The sequence below is a fragment of the Mobula birostris genome, chromosome 15 (genome assembly GCF_030028105.1).
Source record: "Mobula birostris isolate sMobBir1 chromosome 15, sMobBir1.hap1, whole genome shotgun sequence".
NCBI lineage: Eukaryota > Metazoa > Chordata > Chondrichthyes > Myliobatiformes > Myliobatidae > Mobula > Mobula birostris.
In genome coordinates, this window is record NC_092384.1 from 63,148,486 (window position 1) to 63,173,952 (window position 25,467).

The following is a 25,467-nucleotide window of genomic DNA, read 5'->3' on the forward strand; positions in this document are numbered from 1 at the left end:
GAGATCCCGATTTTTTCTGGCGGATGGAGAGTAAGATCTCAGCGAACTGAACTGGTCTCCTAACCTACATTGGGTCTCACTGATATACAGAGGGCCACACCTGGAGCATGACCCCAACAAATGCACAGGTGAAGTGTCAACCTCATCTGGAGTGACTGTTTGGGGCCCTGAATAGGAGAGAGGAAGGAGGTATAGGGGCAAGTTTGGCACATGTTCTGATTGCAAGGATAAATACCAGAAGGGTGATTAGTAGGGAGGGATGAATGACAAGAGAATCTAATAGGGAGCAGTCTTTGTGAAAAGCAGATAGTGGGGAGGAGTGAAATATGTGCTTGGTGGTGGGATCTCATTGGAATTGTAGAAGTTACGGAGAAAGATGGGCTGAATGCAGAGGCTTCTGTGGTGGTAGGTGAGGACAAGAGGAACCCTATCCCTGGTGGGGTGGCATGAGGATGGGGTAAGGATAGACGTGTGTGAAATAGAAGCAATGCAGGTGAGGGCAGTGTTGATGGTGGAGTGAGGAAAGTCTCTTTCTTTGAAGAAGGAGGACATCTAGTTAATTCTCGAATGAAAACTCTCATCCTGAGAAAAGATACGGTGGAGATGCTGGAATTTTCTCAGTTACCTGGACTATACCTCTTACCACCTTGTCACTTGTACAAATGCCATTGGCTTCTTTCAGTTCCTCTGTCTCCGCTGCATCTGCTCAGGATGAGGCATTACATTCCAGAATAAATTAGATCACCTCTTTCTTCAAAGAAAGGGGCTTCCCTTCCTCCACCATCAACACTCCCCTCACCTGAATCTTTTCCATTTCACAAACGTCTGCCCTCACCCCATTCTTCTGCCTCCCTACCAGGGATAGGGTTCCTCTTGTCTTTACCTACCACCGTACTAGCCTCTGTGTCCAGCGCACAACTTTCCGTAAGTTCTGCCATCTCCAATTGGGACCCACCACCAGCACACCTTTCCTTACCTCCACTTTCTGCTTTCTGCACGCTCTTTACGTGATTCCCTTGTCCATTCATCCCTTCCCACTGATGTCCTCCTGGTACTTATCCTTGCAAGTGGATTAAGTGTCATATCTGCCCCTGTACCTCCTCCCTTACTCCTATTCTGGGCCCCAATCAGTCCTTCCAGGTAAGGTAACATTTTACCTGTAAGTCTGTTGGGGTCATCTACTGTAATCTGTGCTCCCAGTGTGGCCTCTTTTACATTGGTGAAACCTGACGTAGATTGGTAGACTGCTTTGCAGAGCACCTACACTCTGTCCACAAGAAAAAATGGGAGCTCCTGGTGGCCTCCCATTTCAATTCTACTTCCCATTCCCATTCCAACATGTCAGTCCATGGCCTCTTCTACTGCCGCGATGAGGCCACACTCAGGTTGGAGGAGCAACATCTTATCTTCTGTCTGATTAGCCTCCCACCCAATGGCATGAACATCGATTTCCCACACTTCCGGTAATTGCCCCCCTCCCCCCAATCATCATCATTCCCATTCCCATTTCCCTCTCTCACCTCATCTCCTTAACTGCTCATCACCTCCCTCTAGTGCTCCTCCCCCTTCCATTTCTTTCATGATCTCCTCCTTCTTCTATCAGATGCCCCCTTCTCCAGCCCTTTATCTCTTCATCTATCAACTTCCCAGCTTCTTACTTCACCCATTCCCCTCTCCCAGTTTCACCTACCACCTACCACTTTGTATTTCTTCCTCCCCTCCCTCCCTGCTCTTGCTCTAACCTCTCATCTTTTTTTTTCAGTCCTGCTGAATGGTCTGGGCTCAAAACATCGACTGTTTAATCTTTTCCATAGAACCTGTCAAGACTGCTGAGTTCCTCCAGCATTTTGTGTGTGTTCAATGTAATTAAATGTTTCTTTTTGTCAGTTTTTGCATCAGAATATTTTAGCCCAGCGCTTTCGTTTGAAATCTAACCAATAAAAGATAAAGATCTTTTTTATCTTTAAAAGTTTAGCTTTATTTGTCACATCTACATCAAAACACAGACTGGAATTCATTGCTTGTATCAACCACAAGCACAGTCCGAGGATGTGCTGAGGGCAGACTCCAAGTGTTGCCGAGCTTCTCGCGCCAACGGTACAAGCCCACAACTTACTAACCCAAACGCATACATCTTTGCAATATGGGAGGTAACTGGAACACCCACAGGAAACACACACAGTCAGGGACAGAACATACAAACTCCTTACAGACAGCAGTGGGAATTGAACCTGGATCTTCCAGTAACTGGTGCTGTAAAATATTACACTAACAGCTGTGTTACCATGCTCATCTTACCAAGCTTGTACTTGTGATGCCCTTGTGACCTACTTTATCATGGGTTGGAGTGTTCTGGTACATATGCCATACCTTTTAGTACAACCCTATAGCAGAGATGAAGGCCATATGGCTTATAACAAATATATTAGCTCTTTGGGACGGTTAACCTATTTGTTTAATTCCTTGCTTTTTTTTGTCTAGAAACTTAACCTCATTTCCTTTCTGTCTGTAGTTTGAAAGCAACTTTCTACTTAGGGACAGAAAAATAACAAAATAAATTTGTACAGCAGAGAAAAAATTCTCCTCAGCCCACACGTGAACATGCCAACCAAGACGCATATTAAAGCTAATTCCATTTCTCAGCATTTTCCTTTCAATTGCCACACTTTTTACTTGGAATCCCAAACCCTACTATTGTAGTTTAAATGCTCTCTAGTAGCACTAGCAAATCTAGCCGCAGGATAATGGTCATCCTCCTGCTTATGTGTGAATCATCCCTCTTGTCTCTGACATTCTTGCCCCTGATGCGATAACAATGTGATTATTTTCCATTCAGAAAACACGTAATTTTTAAAATAATCACTTTTCAAGCAAATATTGATGAGTCCCTGATATTTTCCCTGATTCCCATGAATAATAATGTTAACATTCAACAATATTAACTTGTAACAACACTCATGGTAAACTTTTACCTGTGTATTTCTGTTATTTAAACGCAAACAACAGGAATTCTGCAGATGCTGGAAATTCAAGCCTGGCCTGCTGCGTTCACCAGCAACTTTGATGTGTATTTCTGTTATTTATCTTATTTCGACGTGCAGCATGGTAACAGGCTGTTCTGGCATTTGTGCCCGTGTCACCCAATTACACCAATTCAAACAACAAACGGACTGACCTGTACATCCTTGGAATGTGGGAGAAAATTCGAGCACCCAAAAGAAATCCACGTAAATCACGTGGAGAATGTAGAAGCTCTTCACAGGCAGTGACGGGAATTGAACCCAGGTCTGTGGCGCTGTAATAGTGTTATGTTAACCATGACGCTATTGCACCACCCTTAGAGTGCTGCAGTTAACTTGAAACTGATGAGGTTTCCAGTAAAATGACACACTGTGTTAAAAAATCATTTTGCAGAATACATATGACATGAACAACAGTTATAACTCCCTCATGTTTTAAAAGCTCTTCCAAAAAAAACATATTTAATGAGTAAATTGTCCCAAGGCTCTTCAAAGAAGCACTATTGAAAAATATGTCAACAAGATATTAAACAGGGTAATTTAAGTACACTTTCAGGAAGAACAGACAAGATAGGGGTGTGTTGGCATTCATCAACCATGGGATTGAGTTCAAGAGCTATGAGGTAATGTTACAGCTGTATAAGACTTTGGTCAGACCACACTTGGAGTACTGTGTTCAGTTCTGGTCACCTCACTACAGGAAGGCTGTGGATACTATAGAGAATGTGCAGAGGAGATTTACAAGGATGTTGCCTGGATTTGAGGGCGTACCTTCTGAGAATAGTTTGAGTGAACTTGGCCTGTCCTGCTTGGAGCGACGGAGGATGAGAGGTGACCTGACAGAGGTGTATAAGGTGATGAGAGGCATTGATCATGTGGAGAGCCAGAGGCTTTTCCTCAGGGCTGAAATGGCTAACATGAGGGAACATAGTTTTAAGGTGCTTGGAAATAGGTATGGAGGGAACGTCAGGGTTATGTTTTTCACACAGAGAGTGGTGGGTGCATGGAATGCATTGCGGGCAGCTGTGGTGAAAGCAGATACAATAGGGTCTTTTAAGGGCCTCTTAGACAGGTACATGGAGCTTAGAAAAATCGAGACCTATGCACTAGAGAAATTTTAGGCAATCCCTAGAGTAGTTTACATGGTCGACACAACATTGTGGGCTGAAGGGCCTGTAATGTGCTGTAAATTTCTATGTTCTATGTCTTATGTATAGTACAGTGCAAAAGTCTTGAGCACTTACTGTATATATAGCTAAGGTCTATAAGACTTTTGCACATTACAGTATGTTTCAACGTGGAACAGAGAGTGTGTTTGTAAATCTGGCAGGAGCAAAGGATGTTGGAAATGGTGAGGGTGGAGCGCCATGGGAGGGGTGTGGGACCTACGGCCTGTTGAGGTGGTGGATGTGGGGTGGGTAGAGACACACCAGGCAAAGTTATTTGATTCCAAACAATTGATTGATCATTTATTGATCATTACAGAATGTCTGTCTGGTGCTTCTCACTCTCTCCCCTCTCCCTGCCCCTTTTCCTAACCATGATTCCCCTCTCCCTGCCCCCTTCCCAACTGTGATTCCCCTCTCCCTGCCCCCTTCCCAAATGTGATTTCCCCCTCCCTGCCCCCTTCCCACTCTCAGTTCACAAGAGAGACCCACATCAGAATCAGTTTATCATCACTCGCATATATAATTAAATTTGTTTCTTTTTTGCGACAGCAGTGCAATGTAAAACACAACATTTCTGCAGTACTGTGTAAAGGTCCTAGGACCCTAGCTACTTATATGTGCCTGCGACAAAACATATTTTACCTCTCCCCTCCCCCACTTTCCACAGAGTTTGCTCCCTCCATGATTCCCTTGTCTACTTGTTCCCTCCCCACTACTCACCTCTCCTATCAGATTCCTTCCTTTCCAGCCCTTTACCTTTCCTACCCATCCGGCTTCACCTAGCTCCTTCCAGCTATCCTCCTTCCCCTTTCCCCACCTTATTCTGGCATCTTCCCTCTTCCTTTCCAGTCCTGAAGAAGGGTCTCGGCCTGCAGATGTACAGAAATTCCAGAGGAGTTAGAGAGCAATATGTGCTATCTTGGTAATGAGTGCTTTACTACAATTATACAAGACTTTAGAGAAACTATACCTGAAGTACCGTGTGCATTTGTAATGTCATATTCTAAAAAAAGACGCACTTGCCTTAGAAGGAGCACACTAAAGTTTCATTAGATGGATTTCTGGGATTTCTGGATGTTGTACGAGAAGAACTTGGGTCAAATAGACCTGTATTCACTACAGTTTAGAAAATTTCAAGTGTATCTTATTGAAAATTAGAAAATTCTGACCGGACTAGATAGAGCAGATGTGTGAAAAGTCTCTACTCTGACAATGGTAGTTTAGAAGAGGGGATCACAGTCTCAGGATGCGGGGTAAGGTACTTAGGACTCAGGTAAGGATAAATTTCATCCTTCTGGTGAAGTCTCCAACACAGAGGATTAGAAATGGCAAATTGCTGAATACATGAAAGAACATGGTAGAGATATTTTTGGATGCAAAATGGAATATGGTATTGAGATGAAAAGTTCAGGCATGACTATATAGATTGGCAGAGCAAGTTCAAAGTGCTGAAAGACCAACTCCTTTCCCCATTTTCTATGTTTATCTTTCAGTCAAAAGCATGAAAGCAGACAAGCTCTAAATGCTTCCTGTGTACACGCACAGTGCAATGTTGTTCACACTGCAGCTGAAGGATACTGGTGAATGAATTGTGTTTTTACATCATAGCTGCAAGGTCACTTTTGTGTCAAATGTTTACATTCATTTCAAAATTGCAGAATCAATTCATATTTTCAAACTGTCACAGAGGATTCCTTTTTTTTGCATTAGCAGTCGAAGCACGTGGGTTAATAGTCCAAAACTGCTTCACTATAAAATCAATACTGCTTCACTATAATTTATTTGTGTCATGAAATATTACACCGTTTGGAATCCAACTGGATGTAACCTCTTTGACAGGGGTCTCTAAGGAGGTGAGTCTTGGCAGCATGTTCAGGTGTTAATGATTCTCTCAGGTACCTCAGATGAAACACCATTCTAACCTTCGGCTTCCTCAAGACTTTATCTTGGCAAAGTTCTTTCAGCCAGCGTGAGGAATGGCCATCTGGAGGCATGTTTAAGGGGATCACTGTCACAAGAAAAACCTGAATGTTCTCATTAACGTCATTACAAGGCAATTCAGTTACTGCTCCTGACCAATGTTGTTTTCTTAATACAATTATAAAATGTTCAATTTTAATATTTCTGGCAGGTTTTGTTTCATCTGTGAAAAGAGAAACAAATTAATGTTTCAGATCAAAGACACAATGTCAGACTTTTGAAATGTTTTGACCTCAAATGTTAGCTCTGTTTCTCTTTCCACAGATGCTGCCTGACCTGTATTTCTGTTTTCTATTATTGAATGCTAATGAATCATTCAAGATGTGTTAAAAATGTAAAAGAAACCCAATACGAAAATAAAAGACAAAAAAGGTACACATTTAAAAGCAATTAAAAGTCATTTAAATGGGCCATATACTTGTGCCATGACTAAACAGATAGGAATTCAAGGGCAAATTACTCAATTTGAGGACTGAAATGCAGATCATCAATCCAGCGCAAGTCTACTGACATGGCTGCTGCTCATCTGAAATCTTTGCTGTAACCTGTCCTCAGAACATGAACAGATTTAACTGCCAACAGATTTCCATGGAAGATCTGCGCTGTTCAGCATTGAGCTACCCAACATTAGGAGAACACTTTGCATATTGCAGGTCTTCTCTCTGGCTCAGGATCAGAATAAAAGGAGGAATGAAAGGAAGCCAGATTACCTCAGACACCACTGAGAATGTGCTAACAGTGGGGGTGTCTAGGACCTGTGGGCACATCCCCAGAATACAAGGACTTTCCTTTAGAACAGAGATGAGGAGGAATTTCTTTAGCCAGAGGGTGGTGAATCTGTGGTATTCATTGCGACAGACGGCTGTGGAAGCCAAGACATTGGGTATACTTAAAGCAGAGGTTAATAGGTTCTTGATTAGCTAAGACATCAATGCTTATGGGGAGAAGGCGGTTTAAGAAAGGCTCGAAAAATAAATCAGGATATTCTAGTGCTGCTGAACCTGACATCAATAGTGGGAAAGTTATTGGAAGGTATTCTAAGGGACCGGATACATGAATATTTGGATAGACAAGGACTGATTACAGATAGTCAGCATGGCTTAGTGCGTGGTAGGTCATGTCTACCCAATCTTATAGAGCTTTTTGAGGAAATTACCAGGAAAATAGATGGAGGCAAGGCAGTGGATGTTGCCGATATAAACTTTAAAAAGGCCTCAGACAAGGTCCTTCTTGCATGGGAGGTTGCTCAAGAAGGTTCAGTCACTCAGCATTCAAGATGAGGTAGTAAACTGAATTAGACATTGGCTTTGTGGGAGAGGCCAGAGAATGGTAGTAGATGGCTGCCTCACTGAAGGGTGACCTGTAACTAGTGGGGTGCCACAGGGATCGGTGCTGGGTCCATTATTTTTGTCATCTTTATCAGCGATAATGTGGTTGAATGGGTCAGCAAATCTGTGGATGACATCAAGATGAGGGGTGTAGTGGATATCAAGGAAGACTATCACAACTTGAATTGGGATCAGGACCAGCTGGAAAAATGGGCTGCAAAATGGCAGATTGAATTTAATGCAGACAACTGCAGGGTTTTGCACTTCAGTAGGACCAACCAGGGTAGTCTGACACAGTGAACTTAAGGGTACTGAGGAGTGCAGTAAAACAAAGGGATCTGGGAATACAGGTTCATATTTCATTGAAATTGGCAGCACAGGTAGATATGGTTGTAAATGAATTTTCTGGCACATAGGCCTTCATAAATCAATATATTGAGTACAGGAGATGGAATGTTATGTTGAAGTTGTATAAGATATTGGTGAGATCTAATTTGGAGCATTGTGTGAAGTTTTGGTCTCCTACCTACAGGAAAGGTCTAAATAAGATTGTAAGAGTACAGAGAAAATTTCCAAAAATGGTTCCCGAACTGGAGGACCTGAGTTATAAGGAAAGATTGAATAGGTTAGGACTTTACTCCTTGGAACATAGAAGATTGAGGGGAGATTTGATAGAGGTATACAAAACTATGAGGGGCATAGGTAGAGTAAATGCAAGCGGGCTTTTTCCAGTGAGGATGGGTGGGGCTACAACCAGAAGACAAGGGTTAAGAGTGATGGGTGAAAAGTTCAAGGGAAACATGTGGGGATACTACTTCATGCAGAGGGTGGTGAGAATGTGGAACAAGCTGCCAGCACAAGTAGTGCATGCCAGCTCGATTTCGACGATTAAGAGAAGTTTGGATGCATACATGGATGTTAGTGGTATGAATGGCTCTGGTCCGGTGCAGGTCAATGGATTTAGGCAGATCAAATAGTTCAGCACTGACTAAATGGGCTGAAGGGCCTGTTTCTGTGCTGTACTTTTCTACGACTCTGAGACTCTATAAGGCAGGAGAATGATTAATCATCCATGATTGAATAACTGAGTGGACTTGATGGGCTAAATGGCATAACTCTGCTCCTATGACTTATAGTCTTAATATCATTTCCAGGAGTTTCTCTCCCACTCTGGCCATCAAGATTTACAGTCCAACTCATATAGTTCCCTAAGAAATCCTACAATGTGATCCTCTGTGCCGGAGTACTCCACACCAGAAACCATGCACCCAATTCCATAAAAGCTGTGCATAAACAGTACTTACATGATTGCAAACACAGTTCTGATATAGCACTTCCAAGCAGGTTCCAATGATTTAAATCAGCAATTAGAATGAGTCATCAATTAAATCCAAACATCCAATATGTGAGTTGTTAATATAGACTTGGCCAAGCTATTCCCCAGAGTGGTGAATTCAAGATTCAAATTAGCATCTTGACCCTGAATAGATCCAGTATTTTTGTACTGACATTCAGGCCAACTTAGTATGTGTGTGTTGCCTAAATGACTGCTCGTTAACACAGTCATCACCTTCAAAGTTCAAAGTTCAAAGTAAATTTATTATCAAAGTACATATATGTCACCATATACAGCCCCGAGGTTCATTTTCTTGCGTGCATACTCCGTTAATCAAAGACCCATAAGTTGCTTTTATCTGATGAACACCCAAAAGATAAGTAAACAGTTAAAATAGTAAACATTGGGAAGAGGACATCATTTCTCATATATCACAACCAGTGCACAGCACAATTTTAACTCCAAAGGTTAAAATTTGCTTTTATTAATGCCCTTCATGACTTCAGGATGGTCCAACGTGTTTTGCAGTATGCCAGTAGTTATTAAAGTGTTGCTAATCAAGCAAAAGACACTGAGCTTCAAACCAAAAATAAAGAGAGCTCTTTATTATTTGTGCAAATTCAATACACTTTGAACACAAATATTTGGTTTGGAACCCACAATAAATTAATATAATGATGTTAACTGTGTAATTACATGAGAGGGTTTTATAACTTGTAATGTTTCTGCTTAATAGTGGCATTGTTAATAAGCATATTAACAATAATTTACACACAAAATGCTGGAGGGTCAGCAGGTTAGGCAGCATCTAGGGTAAGAACTAAAGTGTCAACATTTTGGGCCATGATCCTTCATCAGGAATAAGTAAGATCTATGCCCTGTTGCAGTCTTACAGTAATCCTTTCATTTTTCAGCTGCCAATTACTTAACCTTGAACTTAACAAGCAAAAGTAGCCCGCTCACTTTTGCACTTAGCTCTGAGCTCTAGGCTGTACACATCATTTCCCCAAATAAGTCAAAGGAAAAACTTTTGACTAGCAACAAAAATATGCTACATTTCTTGCAAGCGTCATCTTTAGCTGAGTTTATGCTGGCTTGCCAAGAAAGTAAGTTGTTACTTTGAAGTGCCTTGATGGATAAATGTGTTGCTATAAATAACTCACAGCAGAAGCAATATGATCCAGAAGTACTCAGTGGCTGCTGGAACAATGCTTCAAGGCAGATATGGAGAGAAGAATTAAGCAGTGACTGTGGTTTAAGTCCTGATTTGATTTTGGGCTTTTTATATAATATAAATGCAAATTTGAATCTTATAAATAAAATAGAAAAAAAAGAAAAGATTAAATTTAATTTTAAAAAAATCTGAATTCAACAATTGTGGGTCAAATATTGCAAGATTAAATTGGATGTAAAGAGGAAATACTATGAAGGTCATTGATAAATAGACATATGTAGAAAATGTATTGTATGTGGGTCTTTTATATTTTCCTATTTCCTACTTATTTTCCTCAGTGGGGTAAAAGGTCTCTTCCTCTGAAGAAGTTGACTCTTTTAATGTGGATTCTGGATGTTAACTGCCTCTACTAAATGGGCCTTCTATTATGTGTAGACCTAGACACTGTGCAAACAGACTCTGTTTCCTTTTATAATAATAAATCAGGATCCTAAGTACCTGAAATCTATATACCCACCAATAAGACTCACATCAAGGATACAATGAAATAATCTGCAGTAGTGCATTTCCAACTTGTCAACTTCACGTTATCAAAACAAATCAGGATTCTATCAATGCCTACTTCTCTCAACAGCAACTTTCAATGGTTCTGGGATGCATTGGCCATCAGATGCACCAAATAAATCCACTAAGACAGTGGTTCCTATCCTTTTCTCATGCCATGGACCCCCACCATTAACTAAAAGGTCAGTGGACCCCAGTTTGGGGACTATGCTTTAAGACTTATTACCAAACATATTACCATTAAGATGGATACAGGAGATCATAAATAAAGGTCCCTTTATATTTGATCAGTCAAATCCAGGAGCCCATGATTTATAATATTACTACAGGAGAACCTGTGGACTGAAGATGACCACCACCACCAATTTGAGGGTGACTAACATCAGTCTTGCCAGCAAAGCTAAGGGAGAATAGGGACAATTAATTAAATTGCTAAGACTTTTTTTCTTGTAGCCTCTCTCTCACATGCCTCCAGTATCCACCACCAAAAAAGTCAAGGACAGCAGGGCTGATTTGAACTTGTCATCCTAGATTTGCTATTCCCTGCCCCGCCACCCCCACCCCCATTCCCACACACATGAGATAACAAGAACCAGGAACTTCTGACATTTTTTTTAATGCTGCAGATGCTATAAACCTGAAACAAACATAGGAACATGGTCAGGCAGCTTCTGTGGAAAAGAGAAGCAATTCATGTGTCATGTCTGGGGCACTTACAACAGAACAGGGAGAGTACTAGGAACTTTGACTGATTAAATTTTCTCCCTTTGGAATACAACTGTTTTGAACTCTAAACCTTAAGTAAAATAAATGAGTTTTGCAGACACCTTTAGGTTTCTAATTAAGATAAGGAATGTCACTGGTAATTATGTCCCCTCAAACAAAGCACTGAAGATATGTTTAAATACTCTTGGATATGGTCGTATCTATGTTCTCTTGACAGCCACATGCTGATAAATGAACAATATAAATCAGTGCTGAATGTTCAACATTTTCCCAAACCAGTACCACTACTATAAATATAACATTATATACAATATACGTCAAAGCAGTTTGCAACCAAGCTAGGTGCCATATAGGCCAAATAACTGAGACTCAATAGAGATGGTGTGCATGCACTGGTATGGCATTCAAGTTGTAGTGTTTTATGTTGTTTACACAGTCAACAAAGGTGTTAATTAATTTAATGTGAAGGCTTTCAATTCTTTAAAAAGCTGTGGAAGCAAGAATGGTGTTCAGTGTAAATGTCCATTGCATGCTCACATGTTTGTTTATACTGTCAGCACTGACTGGAGCAAAAGACCCAGAGATCACTCAATTACATGCAGCCATCAATAACAGCCTGAGAAGCCTCTACAATTAAGCACTGCTGGTCTTTTCTGTAATACACACATATTCAATTTCTGATATAAGGCAAAGGTTAAATCAAGCAATGCTGATGGTTGCATAAACTATGAGAATTAACCTAAACCCACAGATGGACATCAAAACCAAGAGATGAATTGGTGCTTTTAGTTCATTACTATTTCATCATTGTCTCATATATAACTTAGTATATACTTCAGCGATGCACATACAATCTCAGTGATGACAGTGTAAGCAAAAAGGTAATTATTATAGTAATTATGCTGTGAATTGATTTACTTATGTGTTACACCATGCCACAGTACACTGAACATCTCAAAAATACATGAATCCCTCTGAACTAAAGCCAGTAGCTTGAGGGAAAAAAATTCTTGTGTGATTCCACATGTCATCCACAATTGTTTTACAACTAATTTAAAGTTTTAAAACGTTCTATGAGAAATTACAGAGTTACTTGTAAGTCCCTTAATTTATCCTTACATGTTCAGCAATAAGAAAGATTTTTTTTATTTACTGATACAGCAGGGTAGCAGGGCCTTCTTGTCCAATGTAAAAGTGTTCTGCTACCATGTTGCACCACCATATAATGCATCTATAATAAATGGCATGTGACATCGTAGCCATACATTTTATTTTTCATCCCTGAATAGAAAACTAGGTGGACTGTTATCTTTACCTAGAGTATAAGTAAAGCAATTTGCCAATCACCATCAATGAACAACAATTCATTTACCGTCATCACCATCAAAGACATTTTCAAGAGGCAATGCATCAAAACGTGACATCCATTTTTAAGGACCCTCTCCAGCTGCAAAATTACCTTCAGTATATCTCAGATAATATACATAGAACATAGAACATAGAATAGTACAGCACAGTACAGGCCCTTCAGCCCACAATGTTGTGCCGACCCTCAAACCCTGCCTGCCATATAACCCCCTACCTTTAATTCCTCCATATACCTGTCAAGTTGTCTCTTAAACTTCACTAGTGTATCTGCCTCCACCACTGACTCAGGCAGTGTATTCCACGCACCAACCACTCTCTGAGTAAAAAACCTTCCTCTAATATCCCCCTTGAACTTCCCACCCTTTACCTTAAAGCCATGTCCTCTTGTATTGAGCAGTGGTGCCCTGGGGAAGAAGTGCTGGCTATCCACTCTATCTATTCCTCTTATTATCTTGTACACCTCTATCATGTCTCCTCTCATCCGCTTTCTCTCCAAAGAGTAAAGCCCTAGCTCCCTTAATCCCTGATCATAATGCATACTCACTAAACCAGGCAGCATCCTGGTAAATCTCCTCTGTACCCTTTCCAATGCTTCCACATCCTTCCTATAGTGAGGCGACCAGAACTGGACACAGTACTCCAAGTGTGGCCTAACCAGAGTTTTATAGAACTGCATCATTACATCGCGACTCTTAAACTCTATCCCTTGACTCATGAAAGCTAACACCCCATAAGCTTTCTTAACTATCCTATCCACCTGTAAGGCAACTTTCAGAGATCTGTGGACATGTACCCCCAGATCCCTCTGCTCCTCCACACTACCAAGTATCCTGCCATTTACTTTGTACTCTGCCTTGGAGTTTGTCCTTCCAAAGTGTACCACCTCACACTTCTCCAGGTTGAACTCCATCTGCCACTTCTCAGCCCACTTCTGCATCCTATCAATGTCTCTCTGCAATCTTTGACAATCCTCTACACTACCTACAACACCACCAACCTTTGTGTCGTCTGCCAACTTGCCAACCCCCTATTCTGCCCCCACAGCCAGGTCGTTAATAAAAATCATGAAAAGTAGAGGTCCCAGAACAGATCCTTGTGGGACACCACGAGTCACAATCCTCCAATCTGAATGTACTCCCTCTACCATGACCCTCTGCCTTCTGCAGGTAAGCCAATTCTGAATCCACTGGGCCAAACTTCCCTGGATCCCATGCCTTCTGACTTTCTGAATAAGCCTACCGTGTGGAACCTTGTCAAATGCCTTACTAAAATCCATATAGATCACATCCACTGCACTATCCTCATCTATATGCCTGGTCACCTCCTCAAAGAACTCTATCAGGCTTGTTAGACACAATCTGCCCTTCACAAAGCCATGCTGATTGTCCCTGATCAGACCATGCTTCTCTAAATGCCCAGAAATCCTATGTCTAAGAATCTTTTCCAACAGCTTTCCCACCACAGACGTAAGCCTCACTGGTCTATAATTACCCGGACTTTCCCTACTACCTTTTTTGAACAAGGGGACAACATTGGCCTCCCTCCAATCCTCTGGTACCATTCCCATGGACAACGAGGCCATAAAGATCCTAGCCAGAGGCTCAGCAATCTCTTCCCTCGCCTCGTGGAGCACCTGGGGAATATTCCGTCAGGCCCCGGGGACTTTTCCACCCTAATGTATTTTAACAACTCCAACGCCTCCTCTCCCTTAATATCAACATGCTCCGGAACATCAGCCTCACTCATATTGTCCTCACCATCATCAAGTCCCCTCTCATTGGTGAATACCGAAGAGAAGTATTCATTGAGGACTTCGCTCACTTCCAGAGCCTCCAGGCAAATCTTCCCAACTTTATCTCTAATTGGTCCTACCTTCACTCCTGTCATCCTTTTTTTCGTCACATAATTGAAGAATGCCTTGGAGTTTTCCTTTACCCTACTTGCCAAGGCCTCATGCCCCCTTCTTGCTCTTCTCAGCCCCTTCTTAAGCTCCTTTCTTGCTTCCCTATATTCCTCAATAGATCCATCTGATCCTTGCTACCTAAACCTCATGTATGCTGCCTTCTTCCACCTGACTAGATTTTCCACCTCACTTGTCACTCATGGTTCCTTCACCCTACCATTCTTTATCTTCTTCACTGGGACAAATTTATCCCTAACATCCTGCAAGAGATCTCTAAACATCGACCACATGTCCATAGTATATTTCCCTGCAAAAACATCATCCCAATTCACACCCAGAAGTTCTAGCTTTCTAGCCTCATAACTTGCCCTTCCCTAATTAAAAATTTTCCTGTCCTCTCTGATTCTATCCTTTTCCATGATAATGCTAAAGGCCAGGGAGTGGTGGTCACTGTCCCCCAGATGCTCACCCACTGAGAGATTTGTGACCTGACCCAGTTCATTACCTAGTACTAGATCTAGTATGGCATTCCCCTTAGTCGGCCTGTCCACATACTGTGACAGGAATCCGTCCTGGACACACTTAACAAACTCTGCCCCATCTAAACCCTTGGAACTAATCAGGTGCCAATCAATATTAGGGATGTTAAAGTCACCCATGATAACAACACTGTTATTTTTGCACCTTTCCAAAATCTGCCTCCCAATCTGCTCCTCCGTATCTCTGCTGCTACCAGGGGGCCTATAGAATACCCCCAGTAGAGTAACTGCTCCCTTCCTGTTCCTGACTTCCACCCATATTGACTCAAAAGAGGATCCTGCTACATTACCCACCCTTTCTGTAGCTGTAATAGTATCCCTGTCCAGTAATGCCACCCCTCCTCCCCTTTTTCCGCCCTCTCTATCCCTTTTAAAGCACTGAAATCCAGGAATATTGAGAATCCATTCCTGCCCTGGTGCCAGCCAAGTCTCTGTAATGGCCACTACATCATAATTCCATATATGTATCCAAGCTCTCAGTTCATCACATTTGTTCCTGATGCTTCTTGCATTGAGGTACACACATTTCAGTCCTTCTACCTTACTACCTTTACTCCCTTTATTTTGCTTCTCTTTCCTCAAAGCCTCTCTACATGTTAGATCTGGCTTTACTCCATGCACTTCTTTCACTGCTCTATTGCTCTGGGTCCCATCCCCCTTGCAAATTAGTTTAAACCCTCCTGAACCATGCTAGCAAACCTACCTGCAAGGATATTCCTCCCCCTCGAGTTCAGGTGCAACCCATCCAATCTGTACAGGTCCCACCTTCCCCAGAAGAGATCCCAATGATCCAAAAATCTAAAACCCCACTCCCTGCACCAACTTCTCAGCCACACATTCAACTGCCATCTCCTCCAATTCTTACCACCACTGTCACGTAGCACTGGCAGCAATCCTGAGAACGCCACCCTTGAGGTCCTGTTCATCAGCCTTCTGACTAGTTCCCAAAACTCACACTTCAGGACCTCATCCCTCTTCCTGCCTATGTCATTGGTCCCAACATGTATCACGACTTCTGTTTGCTTTCTCTCCCACACCAGGATGTCGTGCACCCAGTCAGAGACATCCCGGACCCCGGCACCCAGGAGGCAACAAACCATGTGGGTGTCGTTCTCACATCCACAAAATCTCCTGTCTGCTCCCCTGACTATAGAGTCTCCAATGATGACAGCTCTCCTCTTCTCCGTCCCACCCTTCTGCACCACCGGGTCAGACTCAGTGCCTGAGGCCCTGCCACCGTGGCTCACACCTGGTCCGTCGTCCCTGCCAACTGTATCCAGGATGGTAAACTTATGATGCAGGGGAATGGCTACAGGGGTGCTCTGCACTACCTGTCTGCTCACCTTCGCTTTCCCCCCTCTGACTGTCACCCAACGACCTGCTTCCGACAGCCTAGGTGTGACTGCCTCCCTGTAGCTCTCATCTATGACAGCCTCATTCTCCCTTATGAGTCGAAGGTCATCCAGCTGCTGCTCCAGATTCCTTACATGGTCTTCCAGATCGCCCAGCCGTATGCACTTCTGGCAGATGTGACTCTGCAGGAGAGGGGCGTTCCCCCAAGACTGCCACATCTCACATGAGAGGCATATCACCGTCTCAGGAGACATTGTAAAGACTAACTGCGAGCTAGCTTGTCCTCCGCCTCTTCTCGTTGAAGCCTCTCGAGTCAAAGCCTCAAAGCTCCACTCCTTCACTGGCCCACTCACTCACTGGCCGCTTTCCACAGGTTTTTGGCCAGGTTATAGCACAAACTCTCAGTGTTTCAGATAGGGCCATAGCATTGGAAATATCCACCAAATTAACAAAAAAAGCCAGTAGCACCCAAGGTTAATACTCCATGAAAAGAAAATCAGCATTGTGAGTTCATTGGAATATAAACTGCAGTTCCATAATCAGCGTAGTCCACAACATTCCAACAATGAAGCAAGGGTACTGCATACTGAGCCAAGGTAATTGCATAAATAATTCAGAAAATTCTGACACATATTAGTATTCAAATCAGGCTAGGAATTCATCTTCAAAAAATCTATTTACCATTTGATTGCAGTTGAAAATATCTGTTGAAATTCATTTCAACTTCCAAATCTGATGGAAAATTAAATAAAATATACTTTCTGATTTATGGATATAGATCGATGAGAAAATTGTTATATTGTAAAAAGCCAATTAACTTTTACAGTGTAATATTGAAGTAATTGAATATAGGAGGCAGGTATGCATTTAATATATATGGGGTTCTTTGCTTGTTTAAATTTTTTGTCATGTACTTTTGTGAAAGATATCTTTTTGATATTAGCTGTTGAAGCTTTATTTTGCTGTGTTACAAGAGAAGTATCTATCACTTCCTTGAATGTACAAGAAGGTGAACCCCAGCAGAAAAGCACAGTGGTCCGCCATGTGCAACCAGGAAGCCCACACTTTGGTTAATTCTTTGATTTGTCTGTCATATTTCAGTAACTATGCAGATCAGCCAATGAAGATGCGGGGGCGGTGCGGGGGTGGGGGGGTTGAAGGCTATTCTTGATTCTTCATAGAGTCAAGCTCCTGCAACCACACACATAAGGAGCTTTGATAATAGCACAATAACTATTGGGGTTCTCAAGTATTTTTTCCGGTGACTGGGCAAGTCAGGGGAGTGCGGGGTTGAGTTGCCACTCTCTGGAAGTTGCCTCCTGCTTCCTTCTTGCCTAGCACATTCTGCATCATCTGAACACTTTGCTCACATAGACCTGCCCTACATCTTCAGAACAGCTGGAGAGAAAGAGAAAAGAAAGATGAAGATTAGCTTTAAATCAATACCACAATGAAATGTATCATTTGTGTTAAAATAGTTCAGCCCACCACGCTTCTGGCACCAAGATAACATGCCCATAACTCATTAACCCTAAGACGTCATTGGAAAATGGCAGCAAACCGGAGCACCCAGAGGAAACACGTGTGGTCACGGGGAGAACATAAGGAGGATGAAATGCAGAAATTAAACCCATTAGTAAAGCCAAAAATGAGAAGCCATTTGTGGACATGCTGTAAGAGCACATCTAATTGCCCTGAAGTTCATCTAAAGACCCAGTCCACATCCTCTTGGCTCTAGCAAAGTACATGTCTAGGAAAAGCCAATCAGTACATGAACTTTGACACATTCCCACCACAAATATGGCAGATGATGATCATTTCCAGTGGAGGCAAGTCTAGCCATTCCATTAGCATTACCCTTGTCAATTCCTACCATCAAGGCCTTGGGTGTTACCACTAACCAAAGGTTATTATTATGGCTGAAGGAGCACTGATAGTTGAGGTGTTCCACAATGAGAGTATCAACCTTTGACTTCACTAAGCATTTCTACCTCTGACAAGGAACAAGGGGCACCACGGTAGTGTAGCAGTCAGCGCGACACTATTATAGCTTGGGGTGTCAGAGTTCAGAGTTTAATTTTCCAGTGCCCTCTGTAAGAAAGTTTGTACGTTGTGTTTTCTCTGGGTGCTCTGGTTTCCTCCCACAGTCCAAAGACATACTGGTTAGTAGGTTAATTGGTCATTGTAAATTGTCCTTGATTAGGCTAGGGTTAAATCGATAGGATGCTGGGCAATGCAGTTCTGTGGCTCGGAGAGGGCTGTTCCACGTGGTATCTCTAATTTTTTTTTAATTTAAAAGTAATGGAAGCAAAGTAATCCATTTGCCCAAATAAGTGCACATCCAAACCAAACTGGAAATGTATTATTTCACTGCTACCCTCCAGAAACATATTGTGATTGCAGTTTACGCGCCAACCACAAAATTATATCAACAACTCTACAAAGCTTTCTCAAAAACATTTGGAAAATTACACAATCGTTATGTTCCACAATGACAAAGCATTAGTCACATCAGATTTCAGCTGCTCCACCACCTGCATGGAGACCTCTGGATTACAAATGGGTCACAATTGTAGAACTGTATATCTAGCAGCATTTCTTTACCATGCCAATGTACCAAGCCTGTTATCGCATATCATAGGACATAAAAATCTACAGCACATTACAAGCCTTTCGGCCCACAGTGTTGTGTCTGCCATGTAACCTACACTACAAACTGCTTAGAATTTCCGTATTGCATAGCCCTCAATCTTTCTTAGCACCATGTACCTATCGAAGAGTATTGTATCCACCACTACTACTGTCACAGTCCATGCACCCACCACTCCCTGTGTGTAAAACTCACCTCTGACATTCCCCTTGTACTCACTTCCAAGCACCTTAAAACTATGCCCCCTCATGTTAGCCATTTCAGCCCTGGGAAAAAGCCTCTAGTTACCCACAATGATCAATGCTTCTAGCATCCTATACACCTCTATCAGGTCACCTCTCATCCTCCATCACTCCAAGGAGAAAAGGCCAAGTTCACTCAACCTATTCTCATAAGGCATGTTCTCCATTCCAGGCAATGTAATTCTCCTCTGCACTCTCTCTATAGAATCCACATCCTTCTTGTAGTGAGGTGACCAGAACTGAACAAGTGGGTTCTAACTAAGGTCTTGTATAGCTGTTACATTACCTCATGGCTCTTGAACTCAATCCCACAGTTGATGAAGGAGCTGTGAAGAAATGTAACTGCTATATAAGACCTTGGTCAGACCCCACATGGAGTACTGTGTTCAGTTCTGGGCATCTCACTACAGGAAGGATGTGGATGCCATAGAGAGAGTGCAGAGGAGATTTACAAGGATGTTGCCTGGATTTGTGGGCATACTTTCTGAGAACAAGTTGAGTGAACTTGGCTTTCCTCCTTGGAGTAACAGAGGATGATAGGTGAACTGATAGAGGTGTATAAGATGACAAGGGGCATTGATCATGTGGATAGCCAGAGGCTTTTTCCCAGGGCTGAAATGGCTAACACAAGGGGGCACAGTTTTAAGGTGCTTGGAAATGTCAGGGGTAAGTTTTTCACACAGAGCGTGGTGGGTGCGTGGAATACTCTGCTGCTGCCAACGGTGGAATCGGATACCTTAGGGTCTTTTAAGGTCCTCTTAGATAGGAACATGGAGCTTAGAAAAACATAAGGCAATGCGCTAGGGAAATTCGAGGCAGCTTCTAGAGTAGGTTACATGGTCGGCACAACATTGTGGGCTGAAGGGCCTGTAATGTGCTGTAGATTTCCATGTTCTAAGTCTACATTCCAAATCGTTTGATTTCTCTGTAATTACCTGCAAGCCATTCCCTCAGATGGCTGATCCCCTCTTGGGAAGAGCACTGAGCACTGAGCCCCTCAATCTAATCCTCAAAGGCTGGGAACCAAGTTTGGAGTCCCCTTGCTAGCCCAGGTAGTGCGCACATTTCTGAAAGTCCGTTACCAATCCTGACTTTGTCAGGAAGTTTGTGATTGGTTTGATCAAAATAACAGACCAAATTCATAGTTAACTTTCTGGGTATGAAACTTGTTTCCAAATTTAAAAATATTATAAAAACAAAGATAATTTTTGGATTCTTATCTGCATTTAATGACTAAACTAAATGATACTGGTCCTCGTCACAGTTACCTAGAGACCATACTTAACTTCACAGTAGAAATAAGACTCTTAGATGGAAGCATAAATGACTTCTATGTGGAAATTCATAGTAAATGCCATTTTTTTTGAACATTCAAAGAGACATTTCAGAGGATTAATCAAAACCTTGGCAGCTATATAACTGGAATCACTGAATGTTAACAAAACAAAAATAAAATCTGCTTGAGTGTTATAATTTCAAAACATGTATTGATCACAAGAGAGTATTTCTGTATACAGAACATTTTTCATCATCTCAGAGTTCTTTTTGTTTACTGACTTGCTTAATCTATCTACTACTAAGGTTCACTGAAGGGCCTCAGGGTGTTGCCATGCCCTTGTGTTGAAGGCTGATGACATTATTAAACATCACATTTACTTCCGTACCTCAAGGAGCAACAGTACACAAATATACAGTGCTGTTCAGACTGCGTATCTTTTGTCTCATGCTTTTAGAAAGGCAGTACCATGCAAAAGCCTTAGGAATCTTAGCTATATACATGTGCCGAAGACTTTTGCACTTCAATGTCATAGTTTTATATATTGCTCTGTGCTGCTGCCACAAAATTAAGTAAATTTCATGTCATATATGACTGATGATAAACCTGATTCTGATATGGGTCTCCGTTTTGGCTGAGAGTGGGAAGGAGGGTGGAAGAGGGGAATCATGTTTGCAAAAAGAGGAAGGGAGAGGGGAGGGCGTAAGAAGCTCCAGAGGGACATTCTGTAGTGATCAGTAAACCAATTGTTTAGAATCAAATGACCTTGCCTGTCAGCTCTGTGATCGTAGTGTCTGCACCCGCATCACACACCTGTCCCTGGCACTCCTTCTCTGCCACCTGTCCCACGCCCCTCCCACAACACTCCACTTTCACCATTCCCAACATCCTTTGCTCCTGCCAGATTTACAAATTTGCTCTCCACTCACATTGACAAATACAGTACTGTGCAAAGGTCCTAGTAACCCTAGCTATATATATATATATTTGCCTAAGACTTTTGCACAGTACTGTATATGACAACATTTCTAAGCTGACGATGCATTCCATAGATTGTGATCTTCTACAACCTGAGAGGAAGTGGCTGAATTTAGTTTAAAAACTGGAGTCGGCGTAATACACTCAGATGTTTCAAGTTACAATTTCAGAAGGGAATTTATAAACTGAAAGTCATTTGGATATGCTGGAAATCCAAAGCAATATACACAAAATGCAGGAGGAACTCAGCAGGTCAGGCAGCTTCCATGAAAATGAACAAACAGTCAATGTTTCAGGCCAAGACCTTTCTTCAGGACTAGAAAGGAAGGGGGAAGATGCCAAAGTAAAAAGGTGGGGGGAGGGGAAGGAGGATAGCTATAAGGTGATAGGTGAAGCCCAGTGGGTGGGAAAGATAAAGGCCTGGAGAGGAAGGAATCTGACTGGATCATAAGAGAAAGTGAAGGAGGACTGGCACCCAGGGGGAGTGATAGGCAGATGAGAAGATGTAAGAGGCCAAAGTGGGGAGTAAGAGAAGAGGGAAGTGGGAGAGAACATTTATTTTTTACCAGCAGGTGAAGCCATCAGGTTGGAGGCTACCCAGATGGAATAAAAGCTGTTGCTCCTCCACCCTGAGCGTGTCAGCAAGATGGCACAACAGGAAGCCATGGACCAACATCTGGTAATGGGAATGGGAATTGGAATTAAAATGTTGGGCCACTGGGAAAATCCGCTTTCCGTAGATAGAGCAGTGGTGCTCAACAAAGCAATCCCCCAATTTATGATGGTTCTCACCAATATAGAGTAAGCCACATCGGGAGCACTGGATACAATAAATAACACTTGCAAGTTCACAGGTGGAGTGTTGCCTCACTTGGAAGGACTGTTTGGGACCCTGAACGGAGGTGAATAGGCAGTGTAGCACTTTGACCACTTGCAGGAACAAGTGCCGGGAGGGAGATTAACAGGGAGGGGACAGTAAACAAGGGAATCACAGAAGGATAAATCTCTGTGGAAAGCAGAGAGGTGGGGGAGGGGTTGGGGGGGGTGGATGTAACAATATGTTTGGTGGGATGTCCCTTTTGAGAAGGAACAGGCTCCAGAGAATAATGTGTTGGATGCGGAGGCTCATGGGGTGGTAGGTAAGGATAAACTGAACCCTATCGCTATTAAGGCAACAGGAAAATGTAGTGAGTGCAGATGTCCAGGAAGTGCAGGTGAAGACAGCATTAATGATGGTTGATGATTTATGATTAATACATAGTTTGGAAATATCTTATTCCTTTCTACAGACAGACTTGGAATTGGCACATAGAAATCTTATAAGCCGTACATCACTTAATAAACAATGGCAGTGTACTCCTCGGATGGCATTTTAAAGCAAAGACCTTCTTTTCTTCTTGTGATTCAGAAAGATAGTAAAATGTTATAACATAATTTTAAAAAGAGCAAGTTATTCTCCCAAGGGAGAGCAGTTCCTGCCTGCACCACTATCCACCAAAATACGTCAATATTTATGGAGTGTTTCCAATGCAGATTGGTTTCCAACTATGCTAACATGATAAATCATTTCAATTTGAAATGACTAAAATTGGCAATATGTTTGACTTTTTTAAGTTTGCACCTCATAATTTCCTGCAAAGTGTAGTTACCTATATAATTTTAAAAAGTTCAACACTATAAAGGATCTAGTGTTTTTCCGGTGTATATGACAAATCAACTCTTCTTGGGCTTCCAGCCGGGTACAGGTATCAATTTTAACCAATGTTTCTATGACAGACTCTGCCATCTTCATCAGGGATGAAGCCTGTCTAATCTGGTGGTATTTATAGTCCCATCATCCCTCCCTCCTGATTGGTTAGTCCTCATCCTATCAAGTTTCCGCTGTTCCACCTTGTTTACAAGTTCTTACTTAGAGCAAGACCTTCATCTTTGTTAAAACTCTTTTCCTCTAGTCTTATTTCAATGGCTTCCTTCACCAGGTAGTTCCAAAAGCCATTGGCACAGCATAGTAGATTTGTGCCGTCAAAGTCAATCTTATGGCCATTGCTACTGCCCATTTCTCCATGTAACCCAGACAGATACACTTCCTTGATGTGGTTTTCCACTGTGCATCCTGTCTGGCTGATACACACAGCTCTGCATTCTCAGAGAATCCTGAGTCCCAGGACATCTTTGAACCACGTAAGCTGAGCTTCTTTATTGTTTATGGATGGTTTTAATCTGATATTTCTTCAGGATCTTGGTGATCCTTTTAGAAACTGTGGAAATATAGGGAAGGCAGGCACTAGTGATGGGTTCCTCCTCACGGTTAGGTTTCCTGGTTTTTCAATTGGCTCTTTTAAGGACCCAATTGATTCCCTTCACCTTGTAGTCATTTTGTAGGAATGTTGTGCATAGTTGTCTTATTTCGTCAAGGTTTAGTTCAACACTAATTAGCAAAATGTTTCAGTCTATGACTCCATGACTGAAAGGCTAGTTACAGTTTAACAAAGTCAAACTGCAGAATAATTGTTTGACACAGACTAGATGGGCTGAAAGGCCTGTTTCTGTGCTGTAGTGGCTCTATAAATGAAAAGCTAGTTACCACTTGAATTTGTTGAATTTGTTAACCTTATTGAGAAACTTTCTGGTTAAAATTTGCATCAACCAACTTAGGTAATTTGCCATCACTTAACTGACTGTAAGTAATAAACACAATTATATTTGTTATTTACATCTTATGTGGCTCAGCAGTAGTACATTTGCCCATGTTAGAAAATTGTGCATTCAACCCCTGATCCAGAAAGTTAAGTGCATAGTCTAAATTAGCCACAATGGTGAAGTACTGACGGAGGCGTGTTCTCTTGGATGAGCCGTTAAAACAAGGGCCTATCTGTATCCTCCTACTGATCATTTATTCCAAATCCAACATTACTAAAACAAACTATTTGGTCATTTATCTCATTCCTGTTTGTTTTGCCTCATTGCATGTAAATTAGCCACCATGCTTTCCAACATTACAACAGAGATTACAACTCAACACCAATTAATAAATTGTGCCCTATTCTGATCATGTAAAAATATTGATGTATTGACATCCTTGTCTAGCAACTGCAATTGGAAAGCACCAGAGATGCTGGATTATCAGAGCTTTGCTGTAATATCTTTCTATCTCAGATCGATGGATTTTTGCTGGCTGGGGAAAGAAGTTTTTAGAGCCAAGCTCAATGATTTGGATGGTTCATTTTGATTCTAGTTTCTAATGGTTCCTTTATCTTTCCTTAATCCTGCTGGCAGTCCAACTAAATGGAAGACAGGGATGGAATTCCTGTTCCACTCCACCTTGTTTGATACCTTTAAGCAGATTAATGGTCAGGTTCATGGATTCCACCTATTCAGTGCTAATCTTACCAACTATTACAATATGAGAAAGACACCAAATATTTGTTGATAGAACTATAAGGATCTATGTTGAGACTGTCAGTATCTGGCTTATTGTGTATAAATCAGATATCCCTAATGTGGCAGACAGCACTCAGTAAATGCACTCCTTGGACACAGGCATTCACACACACATAAACACCGCCTTGTCACTCTGCTGCTGTCATGCTGAGTGGACGCACTTCATTGTCTTCCCCTCGTATATTCTCATAATGGGTCCTAAAGCCAGCTAATGCCATCGGGTTGGCTTTATGGTAACTTTCCTACTATACACGGCGGAATATTCCATTTCTTTTCACATTTTAATGTGTATTTGTGGTTTGTACACTGCATTTATGGTAGATCCTTCGATTTATTTAATCATATAATTGTAACTACATTGTGGGGTGCATCATATTCTAATTCATGTGCAATCTTAAGTTAACTTTGTTGGTAATTAAA

The 25,467-nt window shown here is 41.9% G+C and overlaps 1 protein-coding gene across 3 annotated transcripts in view; it reads right to left on the bottom strand.

The window, feature by feature from the left end:
- The window catches only part of LOC140210705 (forkhead box protein C2-like), a 231,001-nt gene that overhangs the window by 186,152 nt on the left and 19,382 nt on the right, over positions 1-25,467 (bottom strand). The window contains exon 4 of one of the 3 annotated variants that reach the window (XM_072279914.1): positions 17,668-17,858. The exons of 1 other annotated variant lie outside the window; for it this stretch is intronic. Coding sequence is in view for 1 of the 2 variants with exons in the window: in XM_072279916.1 (XP_072136017.1) it covers positions 17,850-17,858 (9 nt within the window). In the remaining variant the exon portion in view is untranslated. Of the gene's footprint in view, positions 1-17,667; positions 17,859-25,467 lie in introns of those variants that run through there. One more of the 3 variants, XM_072279916.1, reaches the window with a different exon arrangement.